This window comes from Argentina anserina, chromosome 6, assembly GCF_933775445.1.
Source record: "Argentina anserina chromosome 6, drPotAnse1.1, whole genome shotgun sequence".
Lineage (NCBI taxonomy): Eukaryota > Viridiplantae > Streptophyta > Magnoliopsida > Rosales > Rosaceae > Argentina > Argentina anserina.
Genome location: NC_065877.1, coordinates 35772612 through 35797426, shown reverse-complemented (window position 1 = coordinate 35797426; position 24815 = coordinate 35772612). Strand labels below are relative to the sequence as shown.

General features: G+C 36.5%; 2 protein-coding genes across 4 annotated transcripts; both read right to left on the bottom strand.

Annotated features, from left to right (window-relative positions):
- Window positions 1-676: 676 nt before the first annotated feature.
- LOC126799070 (CASP-like protein 4A3) lies at window positions 677-3038 on the bottom strand. The gene is made up of 3 exons (XM_050526187.1): window positions 2309-3038; window positions 1495-1630; window positions 677-957 (listed from the first exon to the last, which is right to left on the bottom strand). The coding sequence occupies exons 1-3, from the start codon at window positions 2830-2832 to the stop codon at window positions 763-765; spliced, it is 855 nt and encodes a 284-aa protein (XP_050382144.1). The 5' UTR covers window positions 2833-3038; the 3' UTR covers window positions 677-762.
- A 1801-nt stretch (window positions 3039-4839) lies between these two features.
- On the bottom strand, window positions 4840-17019 carry LOC126798457 (actin-related protein 4-like). 3 transcript variants are annotated; one of them, XM_050525435.1, is made up of 20 exons: window positions 16891-17019; window positions 16685-16776; window positions 15957-16082; window positions 15794-15867; window positions 15406-15486; window positions 14950-15010; window positions 14817-14866; window positions 9017-9071; window positions 8611-8688; window positions 8467-8520; window positions 7830-7883; window positions 7692-7752; window positions 7055-7106; window positions 6652-6718; window positions 6449-6511; window positions 6277-6339; window positions 5962-6024; window positions 5724-5788; window positions 5280-5348; window positions 4840-5139 (listed from the first exon to the last, which is right to left on the bottom strand). In XM_050525435.1, the coding sequence occupies exons 1-20, from the start codon at window positions 16901-16903 to the stop codon at window positions 5094-5096; spliced, it is 1287 nt and encodes a 428-aa protein (XP_050381392.1). In that variant the 5' UTR covers window positions 16904-17019; the 3' UTR covers window positions 4840-5093. The 3 variants fall into 3 exon arrangements, with proteins under 3 accessions (XP_050381392.1, XP_050381390.1, XP_050381391.1); XM_050525433.1 differs by lacking the exons at window positions 4840-5139; window positions 5280-5348; window positions 5724-5788; ... (8 more) ...; window positions 8611-8688; window positions 9017-9071 and adding an exon at window positions 9346-9578; XM_050525434.1 differs by lacking the exons at window positions 4840-5139; window positions 5280-5348; window positions 5724-5788; ... (8 more) ...; window positions 8611-8688; window positions 9017-9071 and adding an exon at window positions 10615-10658.
- Between the last annotated feature and the right edge of the window lie 7796 nt (window positions 17020-24815).

The following is a 24815-nucleotide window of genomic DNA, read 5'->3' as shown; positions in this document are numbered from 1 at the left end:
TATCCAAGGTAGGTGCGAGTGTGCAACTTCATTTGGACGGGATTTCAACTTAGGTTCATTTGGGTAAGGTTCATTTGGGTAAGGTACTTGATGAACTTCATTGTGCTATTACACACCGAAACTTAATTGGGCTATGAAGTTGTGATGCAGAACTACATTGGGTCATTGGCAACGTCCATTCAAGTTTCAAATTAACATGGTATTTTTTTTTCCCTCTTTAAGGCGGCTAGAATAATTAATCGGAACCTCTAACCGATATAAGTGTTGCCCCACGGAGACCGATAACGCAGTTCATATATATTTACCATATGATTAATCACATCCCTCTAAACACTAATAAGTGACTAAATTTATCATTAAATTAAACTTAAGTGAACTAGTCTTCTCAATACTTAACCAAAACAAAATTCACGCCCGATGCTTAGTCCCTGCTTTAGTTTCAACGCCAAAGGTTATATACAAGGGGTTGTGTCTGAGAGATTGAGTTTTAACCAAGCAACGACTAAAAAGCCCGCTAATTGTAATCTCCCTAACGCTTTTTGTAAATCATCCATACAATACATGAATTAACAATAAGTCAATAACATCGTTTTCAAAAAAACAACAAGTCAATAACATAACTACATAAGTACCTACAAAACGATCCTCAGAACCATTTCACTTTATTCACCAGTACTTGTCAAAATTGGAATATAAGAATGATGCTAGATTACCATTTTCATCCATATATTTGAAAGTTAACTGTGGCACGTAGATAATTATCTACATAGCTTTTAGAGTACAGAGGGTGTAACCAGAGATGAGGGAACTAGAGGCAAATGCAAAGAAGGCAAGGAAGGACAATGCCACAGATGCTCGTGCCATGTCCGGAAACTTGTCTTTGCCCCAATTCGACTCCCAATCTTCCACCCGAGTCGCAGCTGATGAAGATGCCGATATCACAAGGTACGTCAAAATCTGCCAAATTTTCATACATCAGAAAATATGTCAGAACTGATTTGTAGGCCTTTCAGATAACAATTGGTTGCCTCAAACCTAGCTTACTTCAGAATTTTGATTACGGTCCTTCTAATGACCAAGATATTGTATTAAGGTAAAACTAAGGTGGCAAATCAAATTCTACTTTCAGATGAGTCATTTTCCTCTATACAAATGGACATTAAATTTCAAGAGAAGTATGAAGGGGGAACATAAAAAATTTAAACTAGACATTAGCCCATTGATCAGGAGGAAAAAGAAGTTTAGTCAGCCAATCAGCAATGATCATTTTCAGTGGTGAAGAACCAACTTTCAAAGATAATGGACCCCTTGAGTCTTTGACAAGAGAATATAGAGAGTACGTGGAGTCGTGGAGATAAGACTCGTGGTGTGTCCATGGGGCTAAGGTTAGGTGAAATGATTGATAATATAATTATGGCAATAAGATATGAGGTTCCTCTAGTTAATAACTTAATATACACACGAGACAGGGAGTAGTTGTGAGTTGTGACTTGCCTGATCCATCAAGAAATCAAAGTAATATCGCAGATAATGCTGCACTACATGTTTTCCGGTGGTGAAATAGTATACTAGATCATACGTCTGAATCCCTGAATACACAAACCCTAGCACATTCACTGCCAAGCAATACCTACATAATAGAATTTGATTCACATCAGAATTACAAACCCCATCAGAAAATCCCAAATATAAATAATCAACCCTAGTTTTATTGGTGACACTTGATTCCCATTGTTGTTCTTGTAGTAAAAGGAAAAAGGAAACTATTAGTAATGCAACACTCCAAATTGGAGTATCTAAAGTTAGTCAACTACGATAAGAAGTAGGGATAGGTCAATAATTGAGATATATAGAAGAGTACTCCTTTTAGTGACAAGGTTTGGTATCTAAAACTTGCATCGAAAGAACCATGTCACACATGAAAGAAGTTTGACAAAGTTAGCCACGCCTTCATCCCAAATACCCACATGTATACATTGTTGATCACCTGATCAGTTGTTGAGCATCAGGTGGTGCTCAACAACCGTCTGATCTGATCAAACAGTCAGATCAAACGGCTGTCGGTGCTCAACAGCTGACTAGGTGATAACACTCCACGTGTACATCTTTCAAGTTGTGAACTACAAATTAAAGATGTTTGATTAAGGTGATCTTTTGGCCTTAGTAATTCATTTGTAACCACACAACAATTTACCCCAACTTTCTAGTGATATAGGATAAAGCTCTAACTTCTATGCAACCTGCAATGATTGATCACTGTAAAAAAAAAATTGGTCAAATACTTTTCTGTATCATGCAACTCACAAACCTGAATTCCTTGTAGTTAGAGTAAGAATCTGAAGCCCAACCCTGCTTCTTGTCGGCCGCCATAACCGAGAAAGAGATCAAACAACACACAAATCCAGAAATCCTTAACCCCAACATAGCCCTCCTCACCAAGTTTTGCCTTCTCTCCCTCTTCAATATCGACGAATAGGGTCTCGAACTTGTCTTATTCTCTCCTCCCTCTTGAGCCTCTTCTGGCGCACCAACCCCCTTTTGGGAGGCTTTGGCTTTGGCCACCACGGCCGGCGGCGGCGGCACAAACTGAGAGTGGTTGGTCTGATTTTCCGGTGGTGTGAGTCTGAACTCATTGGTGTGGTAGATTTCCTCATGAGTTGGAGATGAATCGTGTAGTGGTGATGAAGATGGAGATGTGGATGAGGACTGCTTGTTATGGGTTTGGGGGAATACCAGAGGACTGAGAGGAGGTGAATAAGACTTGTTCGAGATGCCATGCTTTTCTTCCCCGTCTTTGTCTTTAGATGATTCTTGTTGGGTTTCTCGTTTCATTTTCTCGTCGATCTGGGTTTACAATCGATCACTCGATCATGTGATGATGGAGAAGAGATTGAAGAATGGGATGTTAGAAAGTTTGACTGTTTTTTTTTTTCATCTGTTAAGTACTTCATACTTTGGAACCTCCATGGCAATGAGAATAAAAGACTTGGCCGGCACAAGATAAAACTTACCTATGGCGTCCGTCCTTGTCGTCGTAAACTTTGCTTTTTGTCAAGATCTCGAGGGTAGTAGAAAAAGGTTTCAGGACGGTGACCAGTTGGCAATAAAATTAGGCTTAAATTGAGTAAAGAAATTAAGGGTCTAAATCATATTTATGCCTTTGTGATCATCTATGGAATAAACCAAAGCAGTAACAACACACTTCATTAGTCCTAATTTTGGCTTAAATTGGTCGGCATTCAACCGTCAACAGTTCGATCTGAAGGGTGGTGTGGTGCGAGCAAAAGATCATCTGGTTGGATGAGTTCATGGGAGTGGTGCGAGCAAAATGAGAAGGGGCTGGTTCATAGCTTCACGAGTATGAATTCACATTTCGAATTTGTAGATTGTCCAACTTATATGACCATTGCTTGGTTTCTTTCTTGAAGTTGCCTCACTTGGTGTTCGCTTGATCTTGCGTACATGGGTTTACTGAATGGACTTTAGATTTGCCATGGAGTTCCCTGAAGATAACAGCTACGTCCTAACAAGCGATTAGCCTATCCTAACAAGCAAATTGCTCTATACTAGGCCATGGCTCACTCTCACATCCATACGACCAAGGCTAACGATGCTCCAGACAAGTGATGCTAGTGACATCTTTGCAAGGCTAACGAGCTCCGACGTCAAATGTTTATGACGAAATATTTTACCAGATGCCTAATTTAGTACAGTGCGCAGGTGTGAGATTCACTCATTTTCAAGGTTCTAAAACTCGCTACTCGGTAGTCGGTCGGCCGGTCGGTGAGTAGCGAGTAGAGGAGTACTCGGATTCTAATTTCTGGATTTTTTATTATTTTTAAAACATATAATCTAATATATAATGTCTAAAATAATAAAAAATATTCCATAAAATATTACAATATTTAAGAGATAATAATGTCTAAAAAATAAAAACAACCATTAGTCTATTACAATAACATAAGTAATAAAAGCAAACCAAATTCAATTCTTACAAACAATCCCAAGCATATGTAACTATGCCTCAAATCATCCTCATCAAGTTTCCTAATTTCTTGGATTCTAGGACCTCTCCTAGGCTCTAAGCCACCATCCACTCCCGATTCCTCTCCAACCATTTCACTAGGAAGATCCAAAAACCCTAAAATCTTGCTTTTTTTCTGACCGAGTTGACCGATTTGGACCCGAATTGGCCGAGTTGGACCGAATAATCGGCCGATTTTCTTCCCGTCGAGTAGAGGCACTGAGTAGGTCAAAATCGCCTCAGTAACCAGCCGAGTACCGAGTACTCGTCGAGTACTCGGCCGAGTTGACCGAGTTTTAGAACATTGCTCATTTTGTGGAGAAATGATACCCTCCCAAACCATATTACAATCTTGACAAGAGCAAAAGTAGGTAAAAAAAATGCGCCAGTGTTGGTAGCCCGTCCAACATAACCAACCTTTGCATTCGCAAAAGAATGCAACATGATCCTAACATCCTCCTGCACCCTTCCGAATTCAGAGATCCTAGCATGAACTCACAATCTAATAGTCGTTCAGATAAGCCGAATGGGATTCACTACTTGCAAAAAGTTCGACGTCCTATATTCACGGTTTGCCAGAAAACCACACAATGAAGAAATCATTTCGTTATTTCCACCTGACGAGTACTATACTGCAATTGAGGTTACAAACCAGACAATATATGCCCTCAGTAATGCAAACAGACTGTGATTAGTATTTTCAAAAGAAGATTAGTGAATATAAGCTCTATAGTCATTACAAATTATCATTTTTAAACAACACAACTGCCAACATTCAAACTGACAAGAACTGGAGAGTTTCAGATATATTTAAAAACTAGTTGAACAATAAGCACCACCAACAATCCTAGTCAATAAGCTAAAAATCGGTTAATAAAAAACACAGTACTTCTCCATCTACAACTGGACACTGGCTCAAAGCTTTGACATTTTTGGAAAATGTCCGTTTTGATAGAGCGCAACTGAGAGCTGAAAGTAGGAAGGTAAAATTATGTTTATAATATGTAATATATATGAATATATACAAGACGAACCTTTTCTATTTGCAGTTCATTCCCGACAAAACATATTAAGGACACTTTCTGTGTACATAAGAAGCCCCATGTTCCTCATACCTGTCAATTGCCATCACAAAAATCAATACAAGCTGAACAGTGCATAAACTCTAAAACATCTGCTGACATAAATTATGTGCATAAAACTACAACAGTACTGTAGAAAATTTTCCAAACACTTTTCAGTTCATGGAACTTACTCAGCCTTGGAGAACCACTTTTGCTGGAATGAACCAAGAGATGCCAATATACTGCCGCCTATCCAAACACTGCAACATTTTAAGCAACTTGATGTCAGGAGATGAGAAACTGCATAAAGTAGAGGATTTCCAATCCAATCAAGGATTCCCTGGTCGGAAGCTCCATATCTTGTACAGATTGATTATATTACCCAGAAAACAACTGTTTGTATGCAACATGAGATATCTAGACAAGTTCAAATTAAGCTACTGTGATAACCCACCCAACTTAACAGAGTTCCATCATATTAAACTAAAAATAATTTCAGCAAAACCAGGTTCCAATAGTTTTTTTTTTTTTTTGTAGTAGAAGGGGGATTGGTAATTGGTGACTCACCGCCAGATTGTGAATATGTGACAGAATGAACAACGAGAGGGAAGGAGAGCAAGAAACATGCATGATACCTGAATTTCCTTTCTGTTGCATTTCCACTTGCCAACACTTTAACTTTAGCAGCTTGGGGAGACTCCTGCAGATAAAGTAATAACATCATTTGAATACTTTGAGAAATCAAGTATTGCCCGTTCAGAATTTTCGGAAATGAAGCTGTTAGTGTTACCTCTAAATCATCTAAACAAAGTAGTAAACGGAGTTTAAATTCACCAATCAAACATTGATGGGGAAAAAAGGAAGAAGTCTTGCCTTCAGAAGGTCTTTCTCAAGGCGTTCCTTTAATTGTTGAATTGATGCTGTGCCACCAGCAAGCTGTAGGATCGGATGAAACAAGAAACAAGATCACTGTCTAAACTCTTAAGAATGTAGGAGGGAATTTTTTGAGATATATTGATGAACCCAACTACTTTTGTTAAAATACCAAGACGAGGTCTGCAGATTTCCCATGGAAACTTGCACCAATCAGTCAATCTAAAAAAAAAAATTATGTTTCACCCAGATGTTGTTACATGCTATTAATTTTTGTTCATAGTTGAAGAAGATAATAATTTCATGCATTTTTACCAGTATATTAGTAAATAATTCACGACGGATGTCCACATCACACTTGTTAATGCAGTCTATAACCTGGACAGAACAAATAAGATATGTTAACCATGAGATAACATTCATAACAATACAAGGCGAGCAAGAAAAGGAACAAGTAAGAAACAACTCAGCAGAAGAATCCACTAACTGTTTGAGGTAAGCCACGAAAAGAAGAAGCAATCTCTGCAAAACTCTCCACACCAGGAATCGTCTGACAATTTCACATATACAAAAAAAAAAGAGTAAATGGGAACAAGTCTAGAAACTATTGAAATATAAAAGCCAACCAATTCTACCAACAACAACAACATGAAAAAACAACATTAAGATTGGATGACGTTTGGCAATTACCTGAGCTAAGGATGGGTTAAACAGTAATTCAGGGATTTTGAATCTATCCGATCCAATTTTAATTGTCATGTATTATAAACATCAAGAAACTTTATATTAGAAGTGAAGATCAAACCAACAATATACGATATGAGTGTTATAAGGGAATCACTACCTGACGAGGTGCACTATGATTATAGAAACATCAAAAGAGGAGAACCGTAACCCCATTGACAAGTAAAAGGGGAATTGACCGAATTGTTTATTTGCCATAGACACTCTCAAAGTCAATCTACACTCTTTTACACTTTATGAGCATATGCAACTCATAGCATGTTGACTTTCTAGTGAAGGCTAACTTTTTGGGAGTGATAATGACAACAACTTAGTATTTATAAAGATAATAAAAAAGAATAAGACTCACTGGCCATCAGGAAGCTCGTAAGGGGTCATAGGAATGTTTGAATATGAGCTTTCTGAAACAGAAGATATTTTGTTAATTCAACACATACAGAACCTTCAAGATAAAAGCTTAATGTAGCTATGATCGTCTTGAAAACATACCGACTGACTTAATATATGATAGGAAACATACAGACCATTAGGGATGAAACACAAAAGAAAAGGGCGCCATATATTAGAGAATGTTAATGCAAAACTTGAGACTTGCTATGCTTGAGGACATCAAAAACTAAAACCAATCAAGTCATCAAACAAATAAGCCATTCAAGCTACCAGACAACTGAAAACTCCAACTAATTAAGTTGTCAAAGAACTAAACTCTCTCATCCAGTATGTATCTTCACGCTTAAACAAATTTGCAGGAGGTCCATATAGGACACTATGAGGTGATTATATATGAGCCTACAGGCCACAATCAAGATAAATCATTATATATGGGCCTCAATATCAACCAAAAAAATATGGTTAAAGAACAAAAGAGCAAACAACCCAATTGAAAAGCAAAATGGCATGAACTATTGCAAGTTAATAGCTAATAGGATGGACATGGTATAATCCAGAACCATTGCAAGTTAGGAGAGACTAGATGAATAACAAACCTTCATATGGAATGTCAGGCGCTCTGCACACACATTCCTTGATCTTACTGGCAATTATCCTCTGCCAAAAGAGATCATTCCGATAAAGGGAAACATAATATGACTTCTTCATAAGAACTATTCTGGTTGATCACAAACCTTGGAATATAGCTTGTAGCTCTCTGTGGTGTTTAGCGAATCAACATCTACAACCTACAACATTGAACTAAATAACAACTTAAAACAATCAAATGCCCCCAAAATTGAGACTGGAAACATGCTGACGGTCCTTAAGATATAAAAATAGGTTTTCTGTTTGATTTACTCTAACTTCCCAAGGTATTTGTAAGGGAATGCAAGTTACTATTAGACTTAAATTAAAAAATTCTGGAAGAACATTTTCCAGGTTACAGTGCCATTCTCTAATGTAACTGGAACCATAAAAGTCGACAAAATCAAATTAATTGGTCTCCTACAGGTTTTGACATCACTGTACTTTTAATTTTCTGACTAGCTATAACTATTCGTTAGTCCTTTGTATACTTCTAACCATCACCTAGTTCTTTATACTTCCATGTAAGATTTATTTGTCCGTAAAACTCCATTACACTGTCTTGTAACTATTATTAGAAATTCAAATGCCTTTACCCCTGCAACTAAATATTTTAATACAATTTAGACTTTCCTGCAACCACTGTACATACATAGTTGAGATGAAACAAGTTACAACTCAAAAATTTCTGACAACCTAGCTACTAAATTTGAACTGCTGATAATTAATGAACTGAAAAAGTACCTGAAACTCTCCAGGTCGTGTTTCCTTCCTCTTGAAAGAGTATCTGGGTTTGATCTACGAAATAAATACCACAATCAGAACAAAAAACCATGCAACTTCAAGCAAATGATTCTCTTTAAAAACAATATATAGGTAATCACTCACTGTCATTCCTTTACTTTCCAAACTTTTCATCAAACAATCAGAAAGAAATTCTCCTCCAATAGGAACAGATGACACAAACTGTGAAAAGAAAACAAGTGTCAAAACCTGAGGTTGGCGTACAAAAACAAAGCAACAACCAATTAATTTTTTATGTCATGATCCACTTTCAGCAGCAGGTTGGCCAATGTATTTGGACATAGTTTTAATTAAATTTATTTGGTCTTTTTGTCAATCTCAAGACATTCAGATCAAAAGGAAGATAACATGAAAGTCAAAACTAATCATTTCAATGTGGATATTTTTAATTCCACCCTCATCAACATCAGTATACCTCATTCTCAGGAAAAAAAAAAGGGATTTCAACAGATACATTAAGTCATGTGTGTTGGATGGAACCATGAGATACCTTTTGGAGAACATAACCATCACAAACTGGAGAAACTGCAGTTGATCCTCCGCCACTAGAAAAAAATTATTGTTACGGTAATAACATACATTAGTTTCAAATTCGAAACATTAACACTTAAGGTATACTTTTCAATAAAGAAAGACAAATTCCTCAGAAAGAGAGATAAGCTATAATACGGGCATCATAACAGACCAATCTAGAACAAAAGGGTAAAGCTGATGTATATGTAACGACCCTAAAATTTCGAGCTTAAAAACTCAAAATCTTAAAATCGTTAAACACAAAATAATCTCAATGAAATCGAAATCATTTTAATGTCGCAGCGGATCACATCTGAGTTTAAAATATAACTCAGTCAAGCCGATTATTACAAACCCAAATGATAATTCAACATATAACAAATGGAATTGTATAATCCTCACAACAACCTCACAAATAAAATCACACCAAATCTCACACACAATCCACGCTGGAACCTCACCACGACTGGATGCGATCGACTTCGAGTCTTCGGAGTCGTCACTCAATCACCACTACTCAGCACCTGCGGAAGTATCCCCTACACCATTGAAATTGGTGCACCGGGATTGCAACACAAACCCGGTAAGCTTTACAGCTCGTATGAGTAAAATATTAAAATAACTCTCGTCTCATAAAAGACACAACTCCACATCAACACAGTATAATGAAAATCATGAGAAAACGAGCAACCCATCTGGTTACTCTAATACTTTCACAAAATGGTAACTAATGAGCGCTGGTACACATCTGTTACCCCTCACTTAGTATACCGCTGATGTTGGGTAACCACCCGCCACCCAACATCCAAAACAAGCTGAGTACCCATGAGCAGATAACCACCTGTTACCTCCCATGCAGTACTATGGCAGACAGACTAGAGCTCTAACTGTATCGTAACTTTCGCCCGGCCAAAGGCTAGGTTCCGACTTGCCTCACATGTACAATAATCTCACATCATATTGTACCACACATCACGTCCGAAGACAAATCACAATATTTCACATTTTCCGTGATAAAATCACATGTACAATAATCTCACATCATATTGTACCACACATCACGTCCGAAGACAAATCACAATATTTCACATTTTCCGTGATAAAATCATGTACAATAATCACTCATCATATTGTACGTTTTAAAACTTTCACAATATATCCACAATAAAAATCATAACAGTATATTATATAGCAAACTATATATATTCGTATTTATTTACCATTTATACAATATATACATAGTCCACTATATAATATACATGTCATATTTCATAAACACCTGAAAAATTACGTACGATAATCTCACATCATATCGTACTATTAAAATCACACATGCACAATTTTTTTCTGTCACCAAAATGACTATTTTTAATGAATTAATAACAGTATGTAATTTAATGAACTATATATATATATATGTATTTATTACCATTATACTATATATACGTAGTCCACTAAGTTATATACATGTTGTAATTCATTAAGTAAACACACTTGCAAAAATGTTGAATCACCACGAGGGTAGATTCGTAATTCAGTGAGATTTTACTCACCTTATTGACTTGAGCGTGAATCCCACAATTTCCGAAGATAATTTCCTTCCCTCGCTAATAGATCACCTTGAAAAGATAAGAAAGGAGTTTAGAATCGTTTCGTTAAACCTTTAAATGCCAAAACAGTAATAAACGGTTACTGTTCAGCAATTTTGGTTTATACGAAGTTACTGTTCACTGTTCACTATTCACGGTTACTGTTCAATACTCAATTAATACGTATTTCTGTACGTATAAGTACTATATACGTATTTCTGTACGTATAAATACTATATACGTATTTCTGTACGTATAAATATTATATACGTATTTCTGTACGTATAATTATTAAATACGTATTTCTGTACGTATAAATAAAAAAACGTATTTCTGTACGTATAAATATTAATACGTATTTCTGTACGTATAAATATTAATACGTATTTCTGTACGTATACGTACGATTTAAATGTAAATACAAATTCAGTAAATAAAATTTACTAAATTACCCTTTTACAAAATTACTTTTTACATTTACCGAAAGTAATTTATAATTACATTTACCGAAGGTAAAATTTAATTACATTTACCGTAGTAAATAAAAATTACATTTACATTTACCGTACACAGTAAATTACCAAAATACCCTTCTGTCAAAACTATTCCCACCGCCGCACGTGGCGGCGCGTGTGGCACACGCGCCACCTCCGGCAGGCCGCGCGTGGGGCCCACGCGCCGAGGCAAACCACGGCGCGTATCACGCCACCGCCGCCCCATTTCTCTCCCTCCTCCTTCTCTCCGTCCCTGCACGGCCTAAGGCCACCTCCTGACCACCTCACGTACACCCACGCGCCGCCTAAGGCGGCGGTGTTCAACCTTCCTCCAACACCTCCGATCCTCCCCCAAAAACTTCTCAATCCAATCAAAATCATCACACAATCATCACAACCATGAATTGAATGTAACCTTACCTAGATCGGAGTTCAAAACGTGTTGGAAACGATCGATTCGTCGACGGGCTTCTCACATAATCCTCATTTGTCGATCCGACTCCTTGGCGACGAAACGACGCACGGGGTGCTCAAGGGTGGTAGCTGAGGGTCTTGCGGCGTCCCAGGGAGCGACGGTGAGGTGCACGACGGCTCGGAGGCGGAGATCGCGGCGCGGTATCGAGGAAGGCTCGGGGCGAGAGGGAGGACTCTTGGCGGCGGAGCAGAGCGGCGCGAGTTCAGGGTTTGGTGCAGAGGGCCGCGCGGTCCTTTTGGGATAGGCGGTGTAGCCTACGGAGGGTCGGTCGGCAAGATCGCCGGTGAGGCTTGAGGAAGAGGGAGGGAGTCGGGGAGAGGTGAGAGAGAAGAGAGAGAACGAAGGAAAGAGAGAAAGAGGCGCGGGGTAAGGGTTTCCAGAAATGGAAACCCTAACTCCAAAAATTTATATTTATACCTGTTTCTTAAATCGGAAACCAACTTCATTCGTTAATAACTTTTACGTTCGACGTCCATTTCGAACGCGTCACATATCCACTAACTCGTATCGACGAGCTCTACAACTTTCGTGAAGAAAGTTTTTGAAACCGAGCGACGGAATAAAAGTCGATAAATTCGTTCGGAAACGTAACGTTTTCTTATTAAACGTTCTCGGAACGTTTCCGTTCCCGTTTCGTAACGTTTGCAAACAATCATATTCATTTAGACTGAAAATCATAACTTAATAGAATTCAAATTGAATCAAATACTGTAATGAAATTTAGGGTTATTACAATCTACCCCCCTTAAAGGAATTTCGTCCCGAAATTCAAGCTCACTCGACAAACAACTGTGGATATCTAGTCATCATGTCTGACTCTAGCTCCCAAGATGCATCACCCTCATCATGGTGACTCCATAGTACCTTGACTAGCTCAACTTCTCTCTAGCATGGAAATGTGGAAGACGTTGTGGACGCCCGACATGCTAGTAGGCATGGCTAGTCGATATGCTAGTTCGCCCACCTTCTCAAGTATCTCATAGGGCCCGACGTACCTCGGCCAACTTTTCTTTCTTGTCAAATCTCACTACACCCAACTTTAGCCCAACAGATAGGTGATCGACATGGTCTACCTTAAGTGCCTCATAGGGTACCATGCCGATGCTGGAATGGTAACTGTCATTGTAGGCGAACTCAATCAATCTCAAATGATTTCACATCTACCTTAAAATCCAGCATACATGCTCTCAACCTATCTTCCGTTACCTCAAATTTCCTCCATCAGACAATCTGTCACATGTCCTAACAATAATAGTCGCATGTGAGCTACGCAAAATATAATCATCCTCCCGAAGCATAATGATGTTTTCAGCATGGAGGCGTCAACGTCCTCTTTTGTCTAGTTCACCACTCTCTTGCGATTTGACAGACTATCCCCACGTCATGAGTTAGCTCCTACCACTCAGCATGGTCAAAACTCTCAACATCTAACATGAGTCAAATCAATGATTAACACATGCCTACTACTTATATCACACATAGTGGTTTTCAAATAAACGTGTTTTATCACGACAATACCTTCATGACTTCACCACCAATTATCGTTAGAATAACGAACCTACCATTCCTTCAAATCAACAAAATAATCCCCTTTCATGATCATCTTATTATAACCATAAAATGTTGTCGTGCATGATACCCACTCAAGTACCACATTTGTATCGGCAACACGATTAAAGAAATCTTAACTCATTGAGTTCACAACCACCACAGAACACCACCTTGGATTAAGAATTACTCTCAACAGTTCACCAGAGAATCGACTAATATACGCAAAAGGTTGTAGAAAATTCTACCACCACCACAAGAGAGAGATGCATCACGCATCCTACCCCTCTCATCAAAACTTACCGTCGAAAATTAATTTCAGCTTCTTGCTTTCCTGAGTGGTGTGCCACAATTTACAAGTCAGACCAAGGTGGTATTTATCCCACAATGGTGGAACATGAAAATTAAGCGAATTTACAGCGCAAAATCCTACAAGACCGCGACCGCGATATACTTTACCCCCTAGTTCATACATGCCTCAAATTCATGACATACGATCCCACACAAACGCCCCAGTGGCATTATCTAACATATTGATTTCCCCCACCGTCGTAGTACTAATAAGTTCTGCAAACAATTCAACAACAGAAGCTGGTTATTGGGTCTATTGTCTCCTCAAAATCAACCCAAAAATGGTTGCTACACCACCACTCTAAACAGTTGTTTCTTTACTTTCATTAAGAACTCTCATGGCCGACACATTCGGCCAACATAACTTCTCCGCAAACAGCAATATAATCGATTACTCTTTATCGTAGAATTATCCCTTATTGAACACTTCAGTCAACTTCGCCTTATCCAACAATAATAATCTGATGCATAGAGGGAAGAAGAGCATCTAAGTCTCCCCATACTAACACCACTTGCACTTGAAAAGAAAATTTGATTCTCAACCATTTCTTTACCGGTTGGAATGTGCTTGTCACGAAAAATTCGTCAAAACACCTTTAAGCTAAGGTCATCTCATACCTTACCTTCAATAGAGTTACTTCACCGCCATTGCGTCTCATTTGGACTTGTGGCATTGTGAAGTTCCAATCCCCAACACCTTTAACGATTTTAAGATTTTGAGTTTTTAAGCTCGAAATTTTAGGGTCGTTACAGTTGGTATCAGAGCCACTCTGCCGTGTGGTGCGAGTGTGCCGACGAGGGCGTCGGACTCCCAAGGGGGGTGGATTGTAATATCCCACATCGGCCAACGGAGAGGGGGTGATGCGTCTTATATGTACATGCCCACCTCTATCTAATGCGAGGCCTTTTGGGGGCTCAACGGCTTCGGAGGAGAGGAGAACTCCGAAGTTAAGCATGCTTGGCCCAGGTCAATCCTAGGATGGGTGACCCGCTGGGAAGGTGCTTCTGAGCTCCCAAAAACAAAACCGTGAGGGCTATGCCCAAAGCGGACAATATCGTGTTACGGCGGAGCGGTCCGGGTCGTGACAGTATACGTGTCAAATGGAAGCAAACAATCATAGTGTTGATATTCTATATTATATAAAATTGGCTTACATAAGCCAAAAACAAGAGCAAACAAAACAAAATCATATAATGAAAATGTCAAACTAACTATCTAAGCGGGAATTTGTAAGAACAATGCAGTTATATGCAGAGAGTGCATCATTAACAGGCATGAGAAATAGAGGGGCATTATAGTTGCGCATTAAAATCTCTTACCTGTCAACTACCAACGAGGTAGCTCGGCCAGATGCAAAAGATGTGAGAACCTGATATCATAAAACATTCCAGTAACTAACAATCACATGTTCTGCAACTTGGAATTAAAGGAATGAGAAGTAAAGGGGCATACAGCATTATTAACCATGAATAAAGCAGGAACTTGGTAATTTTCGAACATGAGTTCTGCTGTCCTGTAAAACAAAACTCAAATCATTTTGCACAAAAAATAAAATCATCTATATATAAACTCAAACATAAATCATGAATACAGTGCTACCAAGTAATGAATACATAGTCATAACTTTTTTTTAGAATAAACCTGAGTCCTTAGTATTAGCTAACATCATAAATTACAAGAACAACAAAAGAAAATCAAAATAATTATCAGGTGGGTTGCCATAATTATTACAAGTTAAAACCACAGAAAATTAAGGTATGCAACAATAGTACTTTAGCCTAATAAACTAATGACAGGGTAGTGAAGGAGGTCCTGTGGGAGAGAACTAAAAGGGGAGGTACGTTAGGTTACAAAAGATTTTTGTTGAATAAAAATGATATTCACAACTGTAACCTAATAAATGACCACCTTTCTCTTTGTTGCTGGGAGTTAAAAGATGGCTCTGCAAGTAGCACTGGATGGTGTTTAGGGTCAACCAATAGGCAGTCCCTGAAAAGAATAGCCAGCAGTTAGGTATATGATAACATATTGGAAACTAGGCTAGATGGACAAAACCTGGGAATCTGGGTGAAGTTGCATCCTTCCCATTATATACAAACATAGAATACAAAATTTCAAGACATGTAATGAAGGTGCAATATTGCACGAATCTCTTATATCAGGAACATAAGCCTGGTAGAAGAAATAAACAACTTCAGCATGCCTTTTTTCTTTTTTGAGATCTTCAGCATGCCCATTATCTTTACATGTATTTATATCAAATTATCAATTATAAACACAACACAACGGCACTTACCTGAAAGCATGGTCCCATATACCCTCCACAGCATCCCAGTCAACAACAACTCCATTCTTTATGGAGGGCAGCACCTGAAAGAAGAGTAGTACATAATCAAAGTCTTAAAGTAAAAAATCTGATTCGTACTGCAATGATAAAATGTTAGAGCTAATAAACTAACCTCCATATGATCCCGGCGATATCCTAAAGCTTCAGATCCTACATATAAATTGTGCTTTCCCTTTCTTTTGTCAGAATCACGTTGTCCATCAGCCGATCCAGAGAACTCATCAACTGACCCAACAACCTTAATAAAGAAACACACACCGGTCCGAGTTCAATTTACGTGTCAACTAGTAATATTAATCAATTAAAAGATTATAACATTGTGCATATTTGACTTTTGAAAGCCTGAAAACACAATAGTGGAAGCAAGGATGGTGCATGAGAAAAATAACCACAAGGAACAACGAATGCTGCTCTTTCCCGACAAGCATAATGTACATCATTAAACACTCTCTAGCCTAGAGCTGCCAATAATTCTACAAGCTCATCTTGTTTTGCCTACACTTTCCTCTTCTTGTTAAAACTCGGCGCAGAACAACCACATCTCAAGTCTGTGAAGTTTTGCAGGTTGCATATATACTACTACTGCAAGTCTGTAACTAACAATCATCTAATGTTTATAAATTCATCTTATACAACTAATAAACCAATAAATTCAACAACTAAATTCACCAGCAAAATTGCATGCCTAGTTTCGAAATCATCAAAGCAAAATTCAAACCGCGAATGGATCAAGATTCATGACTAGCAAACAACACTTTCTCCATGACTATAACGATTCAACTCTATATGCTTAATTCTACAGTTCCAGAGCAAAAACAACACATCGGAATGTGCGCTTACCGATGGAAACACAGCCGTGGGCGCATCGTTCCCGGCGTATCCCGCCTTGCAAGTGTGGGAGCCGAGGTCGATTACGACGGCCGATACCTCATCTACAACCGAAGCTTCGTCAACAGAAATGAAGTTGAAATTGAATATATAGAGAGAGCGAGAGATTGAGAAATGTAGAGAGTGGAGGTTTTTGGTAGGGTTCGAGTGTAACTCACCGCCGACGAGCATGATTCTAGGGTTTCGGAGAGACGGAGTAGAAGAGGGGCTTGTGTGGTGGTGACCTGAGCTCCGAGCTGAGGCTCTGAGAGTGTGAAAAGGAGACCGATGGGTTTTGTTTTGCGAGAAAACACTAGTTTTCACAGTTGTAAATCAAAATTTAATTTCCAAGTGAATTACCTAATATACCCTCACCCTGGTTTATAGGAGACTCGAACCTACTACACTAACACAAACGATTATTATTAAGGTGGTACTCTAAAATACTAGCTATCTTGAAAAAAAAAATTAGTTTTTTAACAAAGTTTATGATAAGTTTTATCTCCATTATACTAGTTATTTAAAAGTTAGATTTAGTTTTAGTTAAATATAGCTAGAGATGTGAGAAAAAATAACTCTAGCTAAATTATGTTTATGTATTAAAAATTGAATTAGTTTAAGAATAACTATCAATGTTGAAGTATAACGATGATATTGGGTAGTTAAATATTACTTTTAGTTATTTTTAACTATGTATATAAACACTTTTGGAGATGTTTAAAAAAAAGTCAAAATAAGCTTTTCATTTGATAGAATAAATAGCAATAAAGATGAACATGAAAACCACCAAACTTCTTATAGATGAACCTGAAGAATACACACACAATTCTTTCCTCTCTTTACAACCAATCCGACGACACAACTCAAAAATGTAATGTATCTTGATAAATAGTACGTGATACATAAGGTATGTAATATATCGGAATGCAAATCTCTAACTGAATCCGAGAAACATGTGCTAGCTATTTAGCTAGCCCCGACATAATCAGAAAATACTCAGTCTATTACATTATCAGGAAAAACATTACTGATCCTGAATTAATACACGATGATTTGTAGTTATATACAATAACTTATCATTCCAAATTAGGAAAGGGATCCTAGATCATGATTGGTGCAACAGATTTGCTAGATTGGTTGTTGAACTCAAAGAGCTCTTGGGGCATGTCAGCTTAGGCTTAGTTTACACATATGCACCAAATCCTAATTAAAACCATATACAACAAACACAATCTTGACGACAAGAAAGAAGACCAGACAACAAAACTGACAAACATTGTAAAAATCTTTGAAACAAAGCATTAAAACATCAAATAAGCTTCACCAAAACAAGCAAGTGAAGTCACACGTACTAAACTAATCTTGTAGCCTTAAATCAAGCAACACTTTGACATATTTTTAACAATAAACTGTATGGAACACTCAAAAATTTAATTAAAGAATTGGGAAGTGGAATTGAGGCAGAGAGGGCTATGAAGCAATAGCTGTGTGCGAGGTGCGGTAGAAAGTTGGCATCTTGTGGCTTCAAATGATACTCATAGATTTTTTTAGTGGACACTATATAATCATATATATATATATATATGATAGTTTTGTACCTAAAATCTCGTACAGGCTCAAGCCCATATAGTCTTCCACTTCTCTCCGCCCTTGCTTCTTATGTTATATGCTTAGCAAAACTATCTCATCCGGTCATACTCATCTTAGTGAACATAAACTCCTCATACGGCCATACGTACTCATCACTGTCAAAAACAAGGGATTTTTACGGTAAGTGGACAAGAAATATGTTGCAAATCTAGCTTATTTTAAGAGTCTCGATACCTCTCACTGCAAACATCGAGAAGAAATTAAACTACTTCAACATGGTGTATGCAACTAAATTAAATGGAGATAAATCAAGATTTAGAAAACATGTTGGAGATGTTTTAATTAAGCTAGCTTCTTCCCAGTTATATGAATGTGTGATTTATATTCATAGCAACGTAACAATAAGAGAGAGAATTTTTCTTATATTTGGTCTTTTGTTGTATTTGATAGACTTGAATTATAAATACATTAGCATACTAGTTTAAATGTAAATAGGAATTATACGAAGAAAAAAAAAACTCCTCCTACCCTTCAAGTCTACGTACAAGGAAACGAGTTCAATCTCCTCATATGTACCATGTAATTGCAAGTTGTCCTAGCTTCTAACTTGTCACGGGTTGATCCGCTCCATAATTAATCTGTTTAAAAGTCACTTGTTAAATCTTCACTATGTATGTAATAGAATCATTATAATTTTTTCTTTGAAAGGAATTATTATCAATTATTGAAAGTAAAACATCGTCTTCCAAGGTTTTGACGGTAAATAAATTACGATGATACGATCAATTGCATCAAAAATAAAAACATGTATATATATACATAGATATATATAGTAGAACAAATCTTGATGTTTAGAATAATTTTTTTTAATTTTAAAAAGTTTTTCACTAAACATGAATAAATCAAGCATACTAGTTTGATCTACTAACGCTTGAGGATGTTTATATAATTCATCTACACAATTAAACACATATTTATACTTGCTTTATTGCCTTAGACATTTGTAGAACTTCAAGTTAATACGCCCATCGACATCAAATCATGCATGGTGCCAAAGCATCTTGTATACTCTTATAGGCACATATGGAAACACCACGCTCATGGCTTGCACCTTTTCGCTCTCGCAAAGCCTCAACTGTTCGCAAATACTATATATGTTAGTATAGCGACAATTTTAAACCATTCGCCGAAAAAACACAATTAAGATAACGTCTTACGTACCTTCACCAACGCATATGCATAAAACTTCAGCTCACCTACCGCGTCGTGGTCATTATAATTAAAATTATGATACAAAAACCTAAGCACATCCATTTGTCGACCAAGTTTGTTTATCGACTGTAAAATATCAATTGGCTCATGCCATGTAAGGTCTTTATATTCATCTTCCCAGTTTTTTTGAAACCCTGGGTAATAACAAAATAGTTGAAGGGAGGATGGAATAAATATCAGAGCTTCACCCATTGATTGAAGAAAAGGGTGGCAAATCAACAACAACAATTGGTCCCTGCAAAATAAATAAATAAGTTTTCTTTTTGACAAGAAAATAAATAAATAAATAACTTCAAATTTTTTTGAAAAAAAGAGAGAAAAAGTTAAAAGCAATACATTGTTGTCATCTTCACCAAATATGTCTTGAAGTCCGTATAGTTCAAGTCGTTCAATAGTTAATCATTGCCTCCAAATAATTCGTAAAAAAAGTCTTTATATCCCTCAATATACTCCTTGTGCACCGTGGGCTGGTAAATATTATTTGGAATTCTAGTTATAGCATGAATCACCTTAATATCACATAAAGCTAGGGATCCACCATCGATGCCTCTTGTTTTTCTTGAATGGATTTCTTCAATGACATGTAGTGCAAATTGCTTTCTCATATAATCTAGTAGTCCGTATTTTTATGGATTTTTGTAACAAATCCATCAGAACATATTGGTTGCGCCTCAAAGGAGAACACTTCAACTTCTTTTTTTTTGTAGACTGGCCATGGTTTGAAAGACATATAATAATCGGTTAATATCGTTTCAACTAGTTGTTTTCTTTCTTCTAAGATCTAACCATGTTAATATAGGCCCCGTTTGTTTAAATGAAATGTGAGAAAATGAAAAGGATTTGATTTGATTTCCAAGCTGATATGAAAATGGAAATTATTTTGTTAATTCCATATGAGTGTTTGATAGATATCATAAATTAATATAAAATAAATCAACTTTCAATTCCTATTGTAGTGTTTGGTAAGCTCATTAGAATGGAATATATATTGTAATTTCTTATTACATCATTTTACAATTTAAACTATACATCAAATTGTAAAACACAAGAATTTGCCCACGGAATGTAACAAGAATCTCACCAGGCTTCTTTTTCAAATTCATAAGTAGAAAACAAAGTTGATTAAGTAATATTATTTTATTAAGCAACATGAGCAACATAGGTGTGTTCCTATCTAAAAACAATAATGATATTAATTCTAAATATAATAATCAAAACCAACTATTAATCATGTTTTAGTGGCATGAACCCCCACTAACAAGGTTTTATTAGACTTTATTCAAAACTAAAATCGATTACTAAAGTAATTCCTCCACCCATTCTTTTTTGACATTTCCTGGAAGGCTGAGAAAGAGATTCACTTTGACAAGATCAGCCATGATAATCTTACTCACTTTTAATTTAGACGAGGTACTTAAATCTTCAACGTTGGATATCTCATCATAGACTTGACGCATGGGATCAAATTATGCAAGACTTCCCACAAGTTTATCCATTGCTTCATCAGTCTTAGACATCGGCCAAACCATTTGTGTCAGCCCTAGTACATATGCATTTTTCCTCTTCCTTTTCCTATTTCTTGGAGCTTCATTAGAACCTTCAGCTACTACAGGTGCAATAGGTTGAGGTATGATTGTTATCTCAACCTTTTCTTCTAAGGGAGCATTGTTGAGATCAATTTCATCCACATAATCAGTAGCTAGCTGCTTGCTTCCCATTTGCACGATCTTTTCCAAAGACATTCCCCAAGTTATCATAATGAGGAAAAGGCTTCATCCACATTCTTTTTGCTGCTGGATGACTCTGCCAAATTTATAAATACAATTATAATCTATTTATATTTATGTATAAGATAAAGAAAATAAAAATAAATAAGCAACTGACCTTCACCCATCCTTCATACAAATATTTTTTACAAATGATCTTTTTTTTATCATCCCATGAAAAACCACTTCTGGTAACAATCATATCATAGATAGCATTGTATTGTTTCTTTAGCGTCTTCACCCGAGATTCAATATGTGGATTAGCTTTTATTCCACTACCCGACAATTTTTGCTCCAGTAACTTTTCAATTTTAACAAATGTTACTGGTTTGAAGCCATTGTCACTCTTCATTGTTCCTGAAACACATAACTCCACCATAGCTTCAACTAGTTTTGCATCTTCAGCTGGGGTCAAACTATGTTTGTTTCTTACTCTTCCCTTTTGCTGCTCAATTGGTTGAGAGTCCATACTAAATGAATAACAAATCATTAATAATTGTCCATGAACTAAAAAGAAATTAAACCAATCATTGATAATAAAGCATTAATGCAATACTAAAACAATGACAGATCCCCCTCAACAAATGAAAGGACGGATCATGAACATTTGTGCAATCCATATAAGTAATGATGAAAACAATATTATTGAAAACAAAGAATTCATTGCAGGAACTAACAAACATTATTAGTAATGCAAACTCAAACATCCTTACTTAACCACCTAGCCTATGCTCTCCACATATCAAACATTTTTGTTGCTAAATTGTCCCTCCATTGATTCCATTGAATAGATGATTCAACAAAAGTGATAGGGTCATCTTCTATTTCATCTACATCTTCCTCCAACAAATCTTCCAGTGGATCTATAGGCATCTCATGTCTACAATGGTTCTGAAGAAGAGAACAAGCAAGAATGATCTTGGATTGTGTTTTAATGGGTAAAAGGCAGGACTTCGAAGGATAGCCCAATGTAGTTTAAGCAGACCAAAACACCTCTCAATAACATTTCTAGCCGCATAATGCTTCATGTTAAAAAACTCTGCATAACTTGTCGGCATGTGTCCTTCTCTCTACTCAATTAAATGATATCGTTGCCCTCTATATAGAACAAGAAAACCATTGTCATTTGTGTATCCAACGTCCACAAGATAGTAGTCACCTAAAACAAGTCGTATATAAAATTTTCCAAACTCACATATTAAATTATGAAAATAAAACTGACAAAACTTCATAAAATTTTTACCCTGTAGAACTTTCAAACCATTTGTTCTACTCATAGCATCTCGTAGTACTCGAGAGTCGGTTGCATAGCCTTCCCAACCCAGCAAAACATAGATAAATTTCATATCTTGAGAGCAAACTCTTAACACATTAGTTGCAATTTCATTCTTTCTAGTACGATATCTAGACTTGTCTTTCTCAAGAACGTGGACCATAATATACGTACCATATAGTGCTCCTAAGCAATTCTACAACAAAATTAATATAAAGCTATTAGCACACCAAAGTAGTACTTATAGTATTGGAAAACAACAACTAAATTTTTAGTGTAATATATACCTTAAACCATTTCCATCGATCATCTGTTGAATTGTCAAGGACTGGTTCAGGTAATCTAAGTAGCTTGCCACTCAATCGAATAACATCATTCAATAATTTATTGAAGCTCCTACTAATAATAATCTCACCATATCTTACAAAACGAAACTTTATGATCCTATTCTTTTCATGATGACCAAGAATGTGCAGAAACATTGCCGTCATCTCATCTACTGTCATATTTTTTGTATCTCTCAACTTTCTAGTAGTGCGAAGCATTATACATAGCTTACTGAAGGTATATCTACCCATTCTAAGGTTCTCAAAACAAGCTAGGTCATTAGAATATATAAGTCGCCTAAGATTATCATCTCGTATACTATTTCTATTAGCCTCTGGTTCATTCTTCAACAAATATTTTCTATAATGTCGTTTAACAACAAGAGACATCATACACATAATATTAAAAATATTGATCATGAATGACAATGCAAGCATAATTTTTTCTCTTATTTGCAAAAGTCTACGAGCCATGCTGCAAAGTTAGAAAACATAGATGTAGAGAAGTATGAAATTGTAATACATAAATCAAAATTTTAATAAGCATATACACCAATACGTACGGTAGATATATATATAGAAAACAATTCAGATTACAATTTTCAATAGATTAAGGCAACGACATGTATATATAACCAATCTTTAACAAAAATCTTGAATCTTGTTTGTTGGATTCATAATACAGGCAATTCATATTGATAGAAACCCATGAATTTAACTAAATTCATACGACTTTTTAGAAACCCAACAAAATTGATCTATAGATTAAGGCAAACACATGTATATACATAATCAAACTTTAACAAAAAAGCTTGAATCTTGTTTGCTAAATTCTAAAGAAGATAATTCTATTGTTTTAGCGTTATCTTATTCTTTCAATAGCATAAGAGAAAGGAATTCAAAGACAAATCATAAAAAAGTAGCAAATATGAAGAAGGTTACCTTTGTTAGAAGCAAATTGAAGACCTAGTTCGTCGACATTGAAGGCTGTAGAGAGAGAAATTTGCAGCGATCTGTATATACTCATCCAATAACGGGAACTACGAACCCAAAAATAATGGATGAGCGGGAGAATATTTTTTTAGGGATAATTTATGGAATTTTGTCTTTCACGGTGGGAAATGGAATTAAAATACCACCTCTAACTAAGGAATTCAAATCAGGCTTTATGATGGAATTCATTTCCAATTAGATCATATTTTTTTATTTCATTTCCGGTCTCAATTTACAACCAAACACCACATTGGAATGGAAAACTAAATTATTTCCCATTCCATACCAAGATTTCCTGCATTCCACATTGGGCTGGTAAATATCATTTGGAATTCTAGCTATAACATGAATCACCTTAATATCACATAAAGCTAGGGATCCACCATCGATGCCTCTTGCTTTTCTTGAATTGATTTCTTCAATGACATGCAGTGCAAATTGCTTTCTCAGATGGTCTAGTGGTCCGTATTTGTCTGGATTTTGTAACAAATCCATCAGAGTATAGTGGTTGCGCCTCGAAGCAGAACACTTCAACTTTTTTTTTTAGACTAGCCATGGTTTGAAAGACAGATAATAATCGGTTAATATCGTTTCAGTTGGTTGTTTTCTTTTTTCTAAGATCTAACCATGTTAATATACAGTGATACATAAGGTATGTAATAGGAAGGCAAATCTCTGACTTGGTGTAGGAAACACATGCTAACTAGTTCCGACATAATTAGGAAATACTCGATTTATTACGTTATTACATCCTAAATTAATACATGATGACACGTAATTATGTACAATAACTCATCATTCCGAATTTGGAAAGGGATACTAGATAACTCATCATTCCGAATTTGGAAAGGGATCCTAGATTATGATCGGTGCAAAAGATCTGT